Source organism: Salvelinus sp. IW2-2015, linkage group LG22 (assembly GCF_002910315.2).
Source record: "Salvelinus sp. IW2-2015 linkage group LG22, ASM291031v2, whole genome shotgun sequence".
NCBI classification, from domain to species: domain Eukaryota; kingdom Metazoa; phylum Chordata; class Actinopteri; order Salmoniformes; family Salmonidae; genus Salvelinus; species Salvelinus sp. IW2-2015.
Genome location: NC_036862.1, coordinates 9956369 through 9971408, shown reverse-complemented (window position 1 = coordinate 9971408; position 15040 = coordinate 9956369). Strand labels below are relative to the sequence as shown.

The 15040-nt window shown below is 41.3% G+C and overlaps 2 protein-coding genes across 3 annotated transcripts; one reads left to right on the top strand and one right to left on the bottom strand.

The window, feature by feature from the left end:
* The first annotated feature begins 176 nt into the window (after positions 1-176).
* LOC111982569 (cytochrome c oxidase subunit 7A2, mitochondrial) lies at positions 177-2939 on the top strand. The gene is made up of 4 exons (XM_024014154.2): positions 177-285; positions 2059-2145; positions 2583-2667; positions 2781-2939. The coding sequence occupies exons 1-4, from the start codon at positions 271-273 to the stop codon at positions 2834-2836; spliced, it is 243 nt and encodes an 80-aa protein (XP_023869922.1). The 5' UTR covers positions 177-270; the 3' UTR covers positions 2837-2939.
* A 265-nt stretch (positions 2940-3204) lies between these two features.
* LOC111982575 (calcineurin B homologous protein 2) lies at positions 3205-8218 on the bottom strand. Of its 2 annotated transcripts, XM_024014161.2 has the most exons (7): positions 7933-8218; positions 7246-7318; positions 7034-7114; positions 6625-6749; positions 6456-6517; positions 5937-6059; positions 3205-5675 (listed from the first exon to the last, which is right to left on the bottom strand). In XM_024014161.2, the coding sequence occupies exons 1-7, from the start codon at positions 7997-7999 to the stop codon at positions 5622-5624; spliced, it is 585 nt and encodes a 194-aa protein (XP_023869929.1). In that variant the 5' UTR covers positions 8000-8218; the 3' UTR covers positions 3205-5621. The 2 variants fall into 2 exon arrangements, with proteins under 2 accessions (XP_023869929.1, XP_023869928.1); XM_024014160.2 differs by lacking the exon at positions 7933-8218 and having other exon boundaries at positions 7246-7516.
* Between the last annotated feature and the right edge of the window lie 6822 nt (positions 8219-15040).

Sequence of the window (15040 nt, the reverse complement as noted above, 5' to 3'; positions counted from 1 at the left end):
CATATAAAGAATTTCACTTAAATTCAAAATAAACATATTTATATTTAGTATGTGAGGACAGAAATCAGTATGAACAATGGCAACCAAAGAAGTAATTTTAGACTTTGGGAGTGAAGGCTTGAGCACTTCCATAGTGCTGGGAGAGTTTGGTCTCTCCTGGTGACCATAGTTTGGCTCCTATTCAGAATTGCTGCAATATGTGACTGCAACCTTGTACGGGCCACGGCTAGACAAGCAGCAAGAGGCTTCACACTGAGTACAAACTCCACCATGAATCACCTACTGGTAAAAACTATTTTTCCTAATTGTTCTGTCATCTGAATCATATAAAGATTCATAATATTATTAGTGGAATCTTGGATCTTATTTGGAAAGGGAAGTACAGTTGGACTAACCTTTGTACCAACTTTTATTAATGTGGAGAGTAGAAAGCAAAATGAGTTGTGCAATCTGTCTTCCTGATTACCTGTTGCTAAGTATTAGATGGAGTAAATAATTCCAGTATGTGTGGGGGATAAATTAGACGGACCTTGGCCTCAAATAACCTGTTGCAGGCCTTGTCTCAGCCCCGGTGGTCGACTGATAGTGAGGCCACATATTTCTATTGATTCACGGTCATTTATGATTTCTCTAAGCAAACTGTGCCGTGTCCACATATAGCTTACACATACGTACACACATGCACACAGGGAATCCATTTCAAGGGGAAGGGTGTATTGTTCCTCTCTCCCTCCAAAATATATAACCTAATTGGTTGAGGTCACAGATTGTGTGGCAGTCATTGGCTGGCGGCAATGTCAGTTCTCGCCGTGCTGGTTCAGGCACCCAATTTGACCTTGGTAGATATTACACTGTGGTACAATTCTCTTAAAGGGACAGAACCCAAGTCAACAGAAGTATACAAAATGGTCTTCAATGAAATGAGAAGGTTATGCCTGTGATAGTAAAAAGTAGTAAGAGATTCACCTCACAGTGAATGTTTACGTGATACAAAGACCAATAGATTAAAAACTTGAAAAGAGATTACTTTCTTTCAGAACACAAGTCCCCAGTGATGAAATAGTCCTGTTATAATGAATAAACATAATGGGTCAGACCAAGTGGTATGGGTTAGGGGGGTATGGTTTGACCTCTATTTTCAACAGATTATCTAATTGACAATAATGTTTATATACCGCTATGCACTTGCTAGTGTCATTTTATAGAATATCGATAGGTGGTCTGATTACATATTTCATTAGGAGTGACAGATTATCTGTCAAAGGAAGTTGATACTCTGCCTTGTTTACAGAGAAGGCTTTTTTTTTTTTTTTTTGTATCTTGGAGGATGTTGATTTAAACAAGCATATTTGAGGTGACAACACAGCTGTCTTTGAAACTAGCATCACTTTGGATGGAAAGCATGTCTAAGATGCCAAAATTGTATATTCACTCAAAAAGTCTAAAACATACTGGAGAAGGTGATACACCTACAAGTATGTGTAATTCCCCCCTGCATGCTGTTAAAATAAAAAGGAACATTTGTAGTTCTATTTTCTTGTGTATGCAAACCACTTGTACTTTATTTGGTACTCAAAACGTCAAAAACAGAAGTGGATATTTCCTCTCCTAACCAAGACTGTATACAATAGCAGATGTTGTCATGATGAAGACGGAGAGGGAAGTAAGAGTAACCTAGAGTTTTCCATAGCTATTTCCTTTTATAGGAAACAACAGGCTAGTATCACATCTCTTTAAAAGTGAAAGTAGAAAAACAGGTGTGGAACCCCAAAGGTAAACCCAGCTAATATTACCATCTAATCCTGATCATCCAATCTCTAAATCACTTAATATACTATTGTTATGTTATTATCAAATTATTTATTCTACCTGAAACACTATGAAAACAGCATCTAGCCTCAGCCGCTCAGAAAGCATCCGACCGATTTGTTTTGGACATTTGGAAATTAGGGATGCAAAGGAATGTTTTGTCATAAGCCCTGCATTTTCAATCTAGTTTTCACATCATATGCAGACACAGGGTAACATGGTTAACATGTGACTGTGGGATCCTTTCAGAAGCTGCCCCGGCTGGCTACCAGAGCCTTCAGCACAACAACCAAACAGATGAAGAACAAGGTGCCAGATCATCAGAACCTATTCCAGGTGAGCATGACATCATTAGGACGCCTGGGTGAGAAACAATCCCAAACGAGGAAAACAAGAGGTGTCTTATCAGTGAATTTAGATATTTAATGGCAATCAAATGGGCCAACAATGTCAACCAGATGTGATTTGAACATGTTTGATGGAGTAGAGCAACATTGACCGGATTTTGAACTACTGCATGTGTTGTGTTACGAAATGTATGAATTGCCTGAGGTCCACTGTTGTTGGTCAGCACCCAGAATGTTATCACAGTATTGAACATAGAAAAAGAGCATTACCGGTTGTAAAGGGGCTTGAGGGAATAGTTGTTCCATTCTGGTCTGGAATGCAATTTAATTTGGTTTTATCATCACATATCACAAAGTTGGCTTACAATAAAGTCTCCGGTGATTCATGATCATGAATAGGTATTTGACCCCTAACTTTGGTTACAGGCGGACAACGGCTTGCCAGTCCACATCAAGGGAGGGACCACTGATGTCCTTCTCTACCGTCTAACAATGACCATCACCCTCGCAGGTACCTGTTAGATTCTTCCATCAACGCACTCTGTTCATTTGGAGTACTGTGCTGATGGTTTTCTATGCTGCATCGTATATGTTGTAATCATTGTGTCTTTCTGTTTTTTTTAGGCACTGGATATTCCTTATTCTGGATTCTATGTGCCTGTCAGCCCAAGGGAAAATGAGGAAGCCCTGCTAATGCATGTGTTTGTTTAAATCAATTCCACTTTATGACCTTCTTCTAATGTCATGGGACACGTTATGTACAGAATAAATCTCTCTATTATGCCTCTGTTTCAAGGCAAGCCTTATTTTCCTCTATCGACCCATGTGTCATTTCACTTAAACCTCAGTGAAAATATATATTCCTGCCACCCTGTGTTCAATCAGAGAAATTAGAAGGAACATTTCACATGGAACAAACTTTGAAAAGAACCCCATCTTACATGGCCGTAGATAGCAACAGGAGGTGTGACTATTTGAATCAGTAACATCAAAAAGTGTACTGATGCTAGAAATATGAAAATCAGTTGCAAAAAATACTCCAGCCAAATACCAATAGGGTTATTTAATTAAGATTCCATGTATCTGACAAAAAAAATCTGAGATTTGAGAAATACATTTTGGCACACATTAGTTCAAATATCATCCAGTCAGTCACAAACAGACCCTTTCATTACTCTGGGTCAAAATGTAGACATTAGTTTTGTTGGACTGTCTCTAAATCAAATCTATTGAAACAATTAGAGCCAAGCTTAGGTTTTTCATGGCCTTTTCTCCTCATAAGCAACTCAGTAAATGAATGCTACAATTTACAAAAATATTAATTTGTAGAAATATTCTATTACTTTCGTACTCGTATGTATATTACACTGTCTCAATTCTATTACACTGTTCTCAAGTTCAGTGTAATTGGACACTGACTGCTACATCTAGAGACTTATTACAGTAAAGTCTTAGAACACCTAATCATTCCAGGGTTTTTCATTATTTTTTACTATTTTCTACATTGTAGAATAATAGTGAAGACATCAAAACTATGAAATAACACATATGGAATCAAGTAGTAACCAAAAAAGTGTTAAACAAATCAAAATATATTTTATATTTGAGATTCTTCAAAGTAGCCATCCTTTGCCTTGATGACAGCTTTGCACACTCTTGACATTCTCTCAACCAGCTTCATGAGGTAGTCACCTGGAATGCATTTCAATTAAAAGTTAATTTTGGGAATTTCTTTCCTTCTAAATGCATTTGAGCCAATCAGTTGTGTTGTGACAAGGTAGGGGGGTATACAGAAGATAGCCTTATTTTGTAAAAGACCAAGTCCACATTATGGCAAGAACAGCTCAAATAAGCAAATAGAAATGACAGTCCATCATTGCTTTATGACATGAAGGTCAGTAAATACGGAACATTTCAAGAACTTTGAAAGTTTCTTCAAGTGCAGTCGCAAAAATCATCAAGCACTATGATGAAACTGGCTCTCATGAGGACCGCCACAGGAATGGAAGACCCAGAGTTACCTCTGCTGCAGAGGATAGGTTCATTAAAGAGTTACCAGCCTCATAAATTGCAGCCCAAATAAATGCTTCACAGACTTCAAGTAACAGACACATCTCAACATCAACTGTTCAGAGGAGACTGTATGAATCAGGCCTTCATGGTCAAATTGCTGTACAGAAAACACTACTAAAGGACACCAATAATAAGAAGAGACTTGCTTGGGCCAAGAAACACGAGCAATGGACATTAGACTGGTGGAAATTTGTCCTTTGGTCTGGAGTCCAAATTGGAGAATTTTGGTTCCAACTGCCGTGTCTTTGTGAGATGCGTGTGGGTGAACGGATGATCTCTGCATGTGTATTTCCCACCGTAAAGCATGGAGGAGGAGGTGTTATGGTGTAGAGGTGCTTTGCTGGTGACACTGTCAGTGATTTATTTAGAATTCAAGGCACACTTAACCAGCATGACTACCACAGCATTCTGCAGCGATACACCATCCCATCTGGTTTGGGCTTAGTGGGACTCTCATTTGTTTTTCACCAGGACAATTACCCAACACACCTCAAGGCTGTGTAAGGGCTATTTTACCAAGAAGGAGATTGATGGAGTGCTGCATCAGATGATCTGGCCTCCACAATCCCCCGACCTCAACCAAATTGAGATTGTTTGGGATGTGTCGGACCGCAGAGTGAAGGAAAAGCAGCCAACAAGTGCTCAGCATATGTGGGAACTCCTTCAAGACTGTTGGAAAAGCATTCCAGGTGAAGCTGGTTGAGAGAATGCCAAGAGTGTGCAAAGCTGTCATCAAGGCAAAGGGTGGCTATTTGAAGAATTTCAAATATAAAATATATTTTGATTTGTTTAACACTTTTTTTTGTTTAATTCCATATGTGATATTTCATAGTTTTGATGTCTTCACTATTGTTCTACAATTTAGAAAAGAGTAAGAATAAAGAAAAACCCTTGAATGAGTAGATGTTCTAAAACTTTTGACCGGTAGTGTACTTCAAAAAATTAACAAGGAAGAGTGAATTTCAAGTATCCGTTTCCCTTCATAAAAGCTTATGTTTGCCCATGTCAAAACGAACATATTTTTTTTGTTTCTACAATTGTAAAGCGACTTTGGGTCCTTGATTACCACTAAATAAGTCCCATGTATAATTATTATTATTAAATTGCATTTTATTGTATTATATAAAAGCAGTTACTATGTAGTTATACAGTAGGCCTCTAGTACAGTTAGACTTTGGAACATGATGCCCATATTCCAGTATGCTGTAAAAAAAAAACATATTAAATTACAGCATATTATTCAGTCATTTAAAGGTATTTAGTGTTAGTCATCCAGTTAAAGGAATCAGTAATATTTCCCTGCAGAAGCCTTGTTTTTACCATGGAGGGATGAGTACACACAGTGGGCTACATCACCATGAACAGTCAGTTGACCCAGTGCAACCACTCTAGCTAGCGCAGGAAGCGAATGCTCATCTTGTGGTCGATGTTCACCTTCTCCAGGGACTGTAAGGAGAAGGAAAAGCCAAAGTTAGACTGAGTGGAATGGTGGAATTGGTGTATTACATCACAAGCAAATGCAGCCACTGAATATGAGAGGATGGGCAAAATACTGTCATCGCACAATGTACAGTATGCTGTTTGACTACAGCAATGGCCGACATCATTTTCTATGGGCATGAACTTTGTATGTCTTAGTATTCTGGGTGCCCTGTGCTGCAATGCACCATGTTGATATGTCAGTCTTAGAGCTCTACCCGGTGGTACCTTGCGGAACTCCTCAAAGGAGATGGCATCGTCCTTGTCCAGGTCAGCCTCCTGGATGGTGCGGTCGGCAATGCTCTCTAGCTGCTCCTCCGTCACCTGCATCTCCAGCATGGACCGCAGCACCTGTCAATCACCCTCAGCTATCAATCACATCCCAAACACATGGAGAAGGGCTTCATTCTATTGTATAGGGCCCTCAAATTTAAATCCCGACTATGAAACCAGTTCAACTGCTTTTTTTCATTCTTCCCCTCTAATCAGGGCCTGATTTAGACCTGGGACAAAAGGTGGGTTCAATATATTTTCAGGTAAAACAGAAAACCAGCAGGCTCCAGACCTCATAGTGTAAGATTTGAATACCTCTGATATAGGGTGTAGGCATTTCAGCCATAAATTGTAGGGACATACAAGACCTGGTTCACAACAGAGAAACAATTTACATCACTAACTATTGGTGGTATATTGTGTTGCTCACCATACAGAGTATTATTGTCAGTAAAGCTAACAGTTATTATGGACCTGTAGAAGCTCAGCTCTGGAGATTTTTCCATCTTTGTCCTGGTCATATAGTTGGAAGGCAACTGAAAGGAAGGAGAAAACCAGGGGGGATCTGATTGAGTTGAATTTGAACGCTAAAATCTATTTTGTGAGTCAACCACAACAACAACAAAAATGCCAGAGGACTCACACTTGAGTTTACTGGTCCTACTGTTGACAGGTTCAGGCATACTGGGATCTTTGGGACGTTTTTTGTCCGCAGGTCGGAAGTGGGCCAGGATCCTCACAAAGGAGTGGAAGTCCACTGTTTCCTGCCTGAGAGAGAGATTGTGTTAAGACCAAAACCTGCTTGCATTCCAAACGTACAGGATACATGGATATAAAAAAGAAAAAAGTTTATTGTTGCACAGAATTGACTGAAGTTAAATCAATATTTAGTCTTGTTGATTGTGCACTCTGTTTTTTTTAAGGAGACCTACAAAAAGCCTGGACTTTTATATTACAGCGAAAATGGACATTAACCTTCACATTACCATTTCATTGGTGAGGTTATCAAGTCAGTAATGTTACTCAAACATGTAAGAAATGTTGTTCTATACCCTGGAGAGAAGAAAGCCCCAATGATCCGATCCCCGATGGGGTTCATCGCCAACCTATTAATGGCTCCAAAATCCTGTGGGCTTCACAGTAATGGGGATAAAACAAAGACAGGACATTCAGACATAATTATTATTATTCTGACATGCACTGTTTTAGTCAACACTGGTTTAGCAAACAAACTCCATAAAGCTGACATGGTCCCACCACTTACCGGAGAAGGCCTGTCTTTTCCTTGTCCAATGCTTCGAAACGGTCATAAAGTCGAACAATGTGTGCAGGGGTGACTATGTTGATGAGAAAACAGGAGAACCATCGATTCATGCTATTAGTATTAGTAATGGGCAGGACAGCGGCACACCAAATCATTTAATCAATACATGCAATAGCCATAGATGCCAGTTCATTGCTCTGGATTGCATTCAAGCAAACACTCCATGAATGATTCAAGCATTTATATGAAGTAGCCTAAAGGCCAAGTTATAAATTACCTAAAACTTCTCAAAGCCACATGTATATGTCCATATAAGTCTCTGTTCAAAGCTTAGATATTCAATACTGTATTTGGTTGGGTAAGACACATGCGTATTTTGGTCAGTCAAAGTTGTGCGCGAAATTTGCGCACCTGTCAAACATCACTCTTATCGTTGCGAAAGCTATTAATAATTTGGACACATTTCAAAATATCTGCGCTCTAAAACATTTCGGGGAAAAAATGCAATAGAAGGAATTGAAAAACTGGGCTCCATATATCTGTCATAATGAAATCCCGTTATACGCCCACTCTCAAAGATTTGTCCTCGAATTTGGCATAAACAATGACGTTATTGTACAATCATGACAATCTCAATACAGATTTTCTAGCAGCCTAAACTACAGTCCTACCCGTCCGAGAACTTACAACCCGTTTCTTGCATTAATTCTTCGACGTTTGGAATTTTTGACAGGGTGGAGTTTGTCGTGCCCATTTCTACAGAAAAGAAAACAATAACATCTGCTTCACTGGACACATAAATATCACGTCCCAGAACTTCGGATTTTCCTGTTGACTTCCCAATGCCTGTAGTTTAGAAATTATACACGACTGTAGCTATGAAATAAACTTTAGTATCCTCGACTAGAGCAAGGGTATATTGAACGTCAATTCAGTCAGTTCACCGCTAATGATAGGCATCATATCTATCCAATCGCTGTTAAACCAAGGGGACCAAATGACCAATGGGGTCGTGATTTATATGTTTTCAAGAACACAAATTCAACCAAGTCTGTTCTTACAACAGATCTCCAAGATTGATATCGAATTTTATCAACAGCCTGGATTTACTATCCAGCAGGGATAGCATTATATATAGCAAAGTGGATCTTTGATTAATATATTTGCATTATGGCTATATTATCACTAATAGCCTACTACCAACACTAATCCATTACATAATAGAATCAAATAACCCAATGATTACAATAGGCTACTAGCCTGTATGCTCCTGAGTAGCTTGACAATCACTATACTGTCCAACACAATGTTACACGCAAATCAAACATGCTTTGTAGACGTTGTTACAGTGGTCATTTGACACTAGATGGCACCATCCCTTTCAGATATCAAGGAACCATAGGCTGCTACAGCATAGCAGGACAGTGTGTGCATTGTGAGTAGTCTTGTTTTGGTATGGGACAGCTCTGAAAGGTTATCAGCTATCAGTTGGAAAGCTGGTTTGTGTGTCATGTGTCAATGAACTGGTCTGCATATTCTGCATGCTGCTTTTCCCAAACCATTATTAGATAATAGTTCATGTGACTCAAGGATCCAAGTCCATTGGAATCTGTTCCTTCCGAATAAACCTGGTGCTATAAAATCCAGATCTTCAATGTTAAAAAATATTCGAGGCAACACGTTTCCAAATCAACACAGTTATGTGTATTTCTCTTCATCAACAAAAACAAACAATTTGTGCATCCTGGATGACACACATTTTGCTGATGACTTGTCAGCAACGGTTTAAATGTGTTTATATTACCGGCAACAGTGATGCTTGCCTTGCTCATGTATTTATATAGTCCTGGTCTGTTTGAATCACTCCCTTTGCTGAACTTCACATTTGAACCATAAAAAGCCTTTGCGGGCTAGAAAGACTGCTTCCAACAACAAGAACATTTTAGTTGGCCTACTCACACCAAATTTCAACACTAATAACAAAGCAAACAAATCAATGCCCCTTTTTCTGTCCACAAATGTCTATCGTAAACAAACATCTCTCCCTTGTAGCTGATTTATATATATTTCTTCGAATTTATTGGGCTGGATAAGCAATGGGGAGTGTCTCACAATCTCTTACATGAAATAGACATCAAATCCATCCACTCTGCTACTGCTGTCATACCCCCCAAAAAATAGCTAGATATATTAATTCAGGCCACCTTCATTCAACCAAATAGTAGTGTAATAACACAAGGAAATATGAGAGATGTAACCAGGACGACTGACTAGATGGCAAAGGGCTCCATGCCATGTAACCAGCCAGCAAAGACCTCTCAGCCCTCATGATCACACTCCTAAGTGCCCAAGAGAGACATTAGCAAGCTGCTCCCCATGTCTTGTTCTATTATTACTTGTTAACATACACCGTATGTGGCGAGTCACACACTCGGGAGCCACAGCACTAACACATACTGGACGGAGCTGGATATTCCTTCCATGTTGGAATGTACAGAGAGAGTTAGGACGCATGAGTGTCAGAGTGGTCCAATCAGTGCTCTCCACTCAGCGAGTGAGAGAGCTAGGGTTTTTCTTCTCCTGTCTTGTTCAATTCCTCATTGGTGGCAGAGGTGAACATGCAGGGTGGTTCACTAGATGTTAGCACTCCCACCTCCTCCAGACTAGACACACACGCACACGCACACGCACGCACACGCACGCACACGCACACGCACACGCACGCACACGCACGCACGCACACAGCACAAAGAAGAAGTCGGATTCAAATTTAGCACATTGTCGGCTGTCCAGTGTACTGCTGTATATCGTGCCTCGGATTGAATCCTGGCCTTATACAAATGGCTTATTATTAATGTTACACAAGTAAACAGCCTCTACATTTGGCAGGCTGTTCATTTTGGAGAGCTGGCATTTTTCCCAGATAACATCTCATTTTTCACCACTTAAAGTTTTGTTTATCTTAATGGACACCAGTAACTCAGAGCCCCCATACATTTTTTCTCCCTATGAGAAGTTGACCCATGTACAATAATACATCAGCAGTATTTCAAATGGCCAAAGGAGTGAGTTGCCTTCAGTACAACTTTGCAGGATCAAGAAAAGTTCTGTAGACCTGGTAGTGGTACAGTAAACAGAGCAGTCTGGACTCTTGACATGCATGCGTTGTTCTGTGCCAATAGTCTTTCAGCACCAAAGATAAAGTATTGATCGATTCCTTCACAATGTTTATTCTATGATAGGAGATTATTCCATGTTTATCTTTAATTTATGTTCTATATTTCTTGTTTCCTATAATCCACACCTTTTCAATCTCACTTTCTGATACCAGCCAGAAGAGTGAAACTATCTAGGCTCCTAGGTTCCGTTTCATGACATGTGCCACGGGTCACTGACAAGGTATGATACATAACACAAAGATTGAAATTCATTCCAGCTTTCTAGTAGTCGCTCATGGGGAACTTTGTTGGCCAATTTTTGCATTTAACCTTCAAATGCATTAAGACGAATGGCTCTCTAATGCCCCTGACAACAGAAGGCAATGAATAACCAACAAGACAGGCTTTGATTGGAACCTGTCTCTCCAAAGTAACTACTAACTGCAGAGAACAGATTAACAGAACAAGAGTTTTTAAATATAAAAACGGATTGAGGAAATCCCGCCTCTTTCGTTTTGAGTAATTTGCACAAACTTTCTTTCGGGGCGGTTTTGTCCTTGGTGCCACAAGCAATGAAAGTGAAAGCATGTCAGAGGCTGGGTTGGGCAGCGTTCCAATTGGGAAAGACTGAAGTGTTCCTGGCTATTTGAACTTTGACCCCGCCCAGCCACGGCTGATAAAAGACTTGTAAACACCGTCCTCAGTCTGAGTGAATGGGATGGTCAGCTCTGGTTCGTGTTCCGTTCATCTCAAACTAAAGGCATCACAGGCAGAGAACCTCTCAGTCTGTCTGAACTGGAAAACTACAACATTTTCAATTGTCTTATATGTCATGTCAGGTTAAGCATAGACATTATGTTATATAACTTTAAAAAACAGGAAGAGCAGTTCAACGTTTAGTGTCATGCCAGGTTGTCAGCCAGTTGTCTTCATTACACCCCCTGTATTTCCTGAGAATTTAATAACAATAAGAAAAATACCTCACAGTTGATGATTTAAAATATCTATGTATGTCTAAATGATAGGCTACCCTTTGATTAATAACAATGACCAATATTAGTATGGGTAAATAATAATGCATTATGCAAGAGGATGGCGCTCCACCAGGGTGCTTTCCCTCAGTTGGTGGTCCTCACTGGCGCCCTCATACATTTAGGCGTCATTCTTGGTCAACTCCCGCCATGCGACCTGAGCAGGCGACACCCGCAATGTCTCAAGTGTACTCAGCCGCAAACTGGGTCAATAATCCGTGGCGAGGGAGTCTGTTGGCCTGTCTGTCTCCCCCGTCGTCTGTGGGGTTGGGACTGGAACTGGGTGGGGGAGTTACGTGGAGCTGAAGAAGGGGTGTCTGCAGGGCTGGGGCGGGTTGATAATGAAGGGAGAACATTCCGGGCCAGTGGAGTGCAAGAGAGACCAGACTCAATGCGACAGGCACAGGAAATAACAGTGAGCGGGGGCCCCTCTGCTACAACTACCTATCTCCATTACACACCATAACTATCCACTAGCTTGTCTTGGCATAGCATATCTAAACTACAATGTACAACAACGAAAATCCAGATGAAACCCCGTATCCCAAAACCCCATCCAACATCCCGAGGCCCATCAGACCATGATGCACCACCCTGTCCCCACAATGCACTGAGCAGTTCTGGCTAATGAAGATGCCATCCAGATGAAAGGGCAGCCATGGGGGGCACAAGTTGAGGCCAGGAGGTTCCTGGGGTTGTAAGCCCTCCCCTACCTCCCTCAGCTAATGATGAAGTTTCCATCTAACACAAGGGAGCTAAATGGAATGGTAATGGGGCGCTGGGGCCACCAGGTGGGCAGGGGGGTGGCTCTCCAGTGTTAAACGCTGTGGAAGCCCTTTTAATCAAGTAATGCCCTGGAGCAGGGCCCATCTGTGACATCTGTGAGGTGCTGCTAGGAAGGGGGTTGGGCAGGGTGGCATGTTTGTTGCTTGTTTACACAAATTTCCCAGTTGAAGAAGTTTCTCTCCCCTGCGCCAAACGATGGATTATAAAACGACTCCTCCTTCCTCAACACAAACGCACCTCAAAGTCAAAGTGCTTAACATAACTCTGTGACGGCTCCAACACCAGCTACCCCCTCTCTGAGGGGACGGTTCAGTGCCAGGCTGAGATTTCTCTTCTCATTTAGAAGTGGGCGCTAAAAAAGTGCTAAAGAAAACAATCATACACAATAAAGCTGAGGAGAGAACAATACGGAGCGTGCTCCTTGCTTGCCTTGCTGACAGATGGCGGGGGAGGCGAAGGTTTCTTGGAAGAGGACCAGCTCTTAATTATTGAGCGTCTGAATGGAAGGCGATCGGCTCATTAGCAAGGAGAACGCTGACATGGACCCTCCCCGCGCCGCGCTGGGGGCTGACAGCCATGCCCCGGGACACTAATTGCGCAAATTGCTGGAGCACCGTCACTGCCAAACCACCTCCACACTGGGGGTGGGGGGTTGGGGGTGATGGTGGTGGAGATGGGGGTGTGGGTTGGAGTTACGCCCTTGTTGCCCCACAGGTCTCAAGCGCAGAAGAAAAAAAGACGTTGGGAAAGTGAGCAACCCTCCACTTAGGTAACTTTAGGCCTTGAGTGTGGGATACTACCGGGTCAAAGAAAAGTCAATATTGGATATCGAAAGGAGACAAGCTTGTGTGCGAAGCCTTTTTCCTCCTGCTTTTCTAAACATTTAATCATTGTTTTGTGAATAATGTATTAGGCAGATATGAAAATACCCGGCCTCAGTCTTCGAGTGATTTAATTCATTCCAGAATAGTCTCCAATCTGATTAAATCCATTTCCAAATAAGCCCTCCTCCATGGGCCAGATTGAATTTCCAAGATATTGCATCGATTTATCCATAGCCACTATATATCTGAGTAAACAGCAACCGTGCGTCATCCAATACACTGGTATTCTTTGCACTCCGGATAATATCCCATGTCTGGGTTGCATTCTCATTTGGATGTCTCAACATTTCTGTAAACGTTTCAACACATTCTCAAAGACAGGTCCTCAATGTTGCCGAAGAAGCACCTACAATCCCGTCCGCATCATTGGGTATTTGTAGTAGCACCTAGCACCAGATGCAGGTTTAGACCTGATGTGGTGCAAAGGTATTTGTCCCTTGATCATGGTACTGGGAAACCACAGTGTTCCTTTGTAATGAGTCACGCTGTGTAACTATTGTAAACTACACTGGTTTTTCCTGCTTGGGGCTTTTGGACACACTAGTTGAATTAACATTGTTTCCACATCCAGTCGAACTGACGTCTGTGCCCAGTGGGTGGTCACTGTATGTCAAAGACTTGGTCATACATGTCAGTTTTTCAATTTTCCTATGTAAAAAATGCTTTTACAGTCACAATTTTTACCATCAAGGCCAAGTCTGGAAAACCTAAACTTGCATTTTCAGCAAATATGTAAGCATCTAACAAGTAAAGAGCGGAGTTAATGGCTTACACATGGATGACAAAGACAGGCCTACATGTACTACGGTCTGGTTTCAATCCGTAGCGCTGAAGAGCTGCTCTACAGGGTGATAGAAATTGAAAGGCAATGCTCCCACGTTAGTGGAGACTGCATTCATGGTAAATGCTGCACATGTCAGCTCAAATCGAAATGGCCTTTACATTTCAATTGCGCTAGAGCGCTGAACATCAGCGATACGGATTGAATCCAGCCCTAGGTCATGATGTTTTCTTGAGTTAGTGTATGTGAGTGTCTTACGATTAGGCATCTGACTTGAAGAGGTATACCGTCAGCCATATCTAACAGTGGGGAGACTACCAAAGCCACAGACGTATTTCCATAAAGAGGCATGAAAACATGTCTTCATTTATCATCTACACATCAACCTGTCTATAAAAAAAAAACGCCTTACGAGAGGGATTTCCCAAGTCCCTTCAGTTGAAACTGGTTTCTTTACTTAACGAACTCCAGTCAGACCTGAAGATATACAATAAGTAGTAATTACTGGATACGATTGGGACTCAACTAAACAAATTTGTGTGCCATGTTTCAGAAGATTAAACAGTAACATCCGGTTGAACTTCCTCTTTGACTGCGTCAGCATTGACTCACCGGACTCTCTGTCCAATCTAATAGTGGATTGGGAAAAGGGGGAAATCCCAGGGTGACAGGTGTTAAAACGCTGCTAAAGAGGTGTTGTTGAGGGATGTTCGGTTCTCCTGAAGGAACATGTCAGGACTGAAACTGAGACCCTCAGACTTCCTCCACCAAGGAGAACTGAGATTCTTAAGGTATTCTCATAACAAGCTGCTGAAGGCAACATACTTAGCCTCCACCTAGTGAATACATTTGGCCACATTAGTAAGTAATGTTGTTCCACGTCTGTTTAGTTATTCCACACTATCATTACCTTTGCCACTGTGAAACTATTCAAGCATGTCACAGGGATTTCATCTGACATTTAGTCCTACCAAAACAGTTCTATGTAGGACAGACTTTATCCTCAGCTATAATCCCCCGCATCTCAGTTTCACTATGATGCTGAATGTTTTCAGTGTGGCATGGTATTTAACCTTGTCACTCTCTTAACTGCTATGTTTATGTCATGTCATGTTTAATGGACAAGCACAAGGCAGCAGTGTCTTTGTCTCGAGT

Coding starts and splice junctions, on each gene's coding strand:
- LOC111982569 (XM_024014154.2), top strand. Junction 2,146..2,582: donor ATCATCAGAACCTATTCCAG/GTGAGCATGACA, acceptor CTTTGGTTACAG/GCGGACAACGGCTTGCCAGT. Junction 2,668..2,780: donor AATGACCATCACCCTCGCAG/GTACCTGTTAGA, acceptor TGTTTTTTTTAG/GCACTGGATATTCCTTATTC.
- LOC111982575 (XM_024014160.2), bottom strand. CDS start 7,400: ATGATTTGGTGTGCCGCTGTCCTGCCCATTACTAATACTAATAGCATG. Junction 6,518..6,624: donor TAGGACCAGTAAACTCAAGT/GTGAGTCCTCTG, acceptor CCTTCCTTTCAG/TTGCCTTCCAACTATATGAC. Junction 6,060..6,455: donor CCAGAGCTGAGCTTCTACAG/GTCCATAATAAC, acceptor GGTGATTGACAG/GTGCTGCGGTCCATGCTGGA.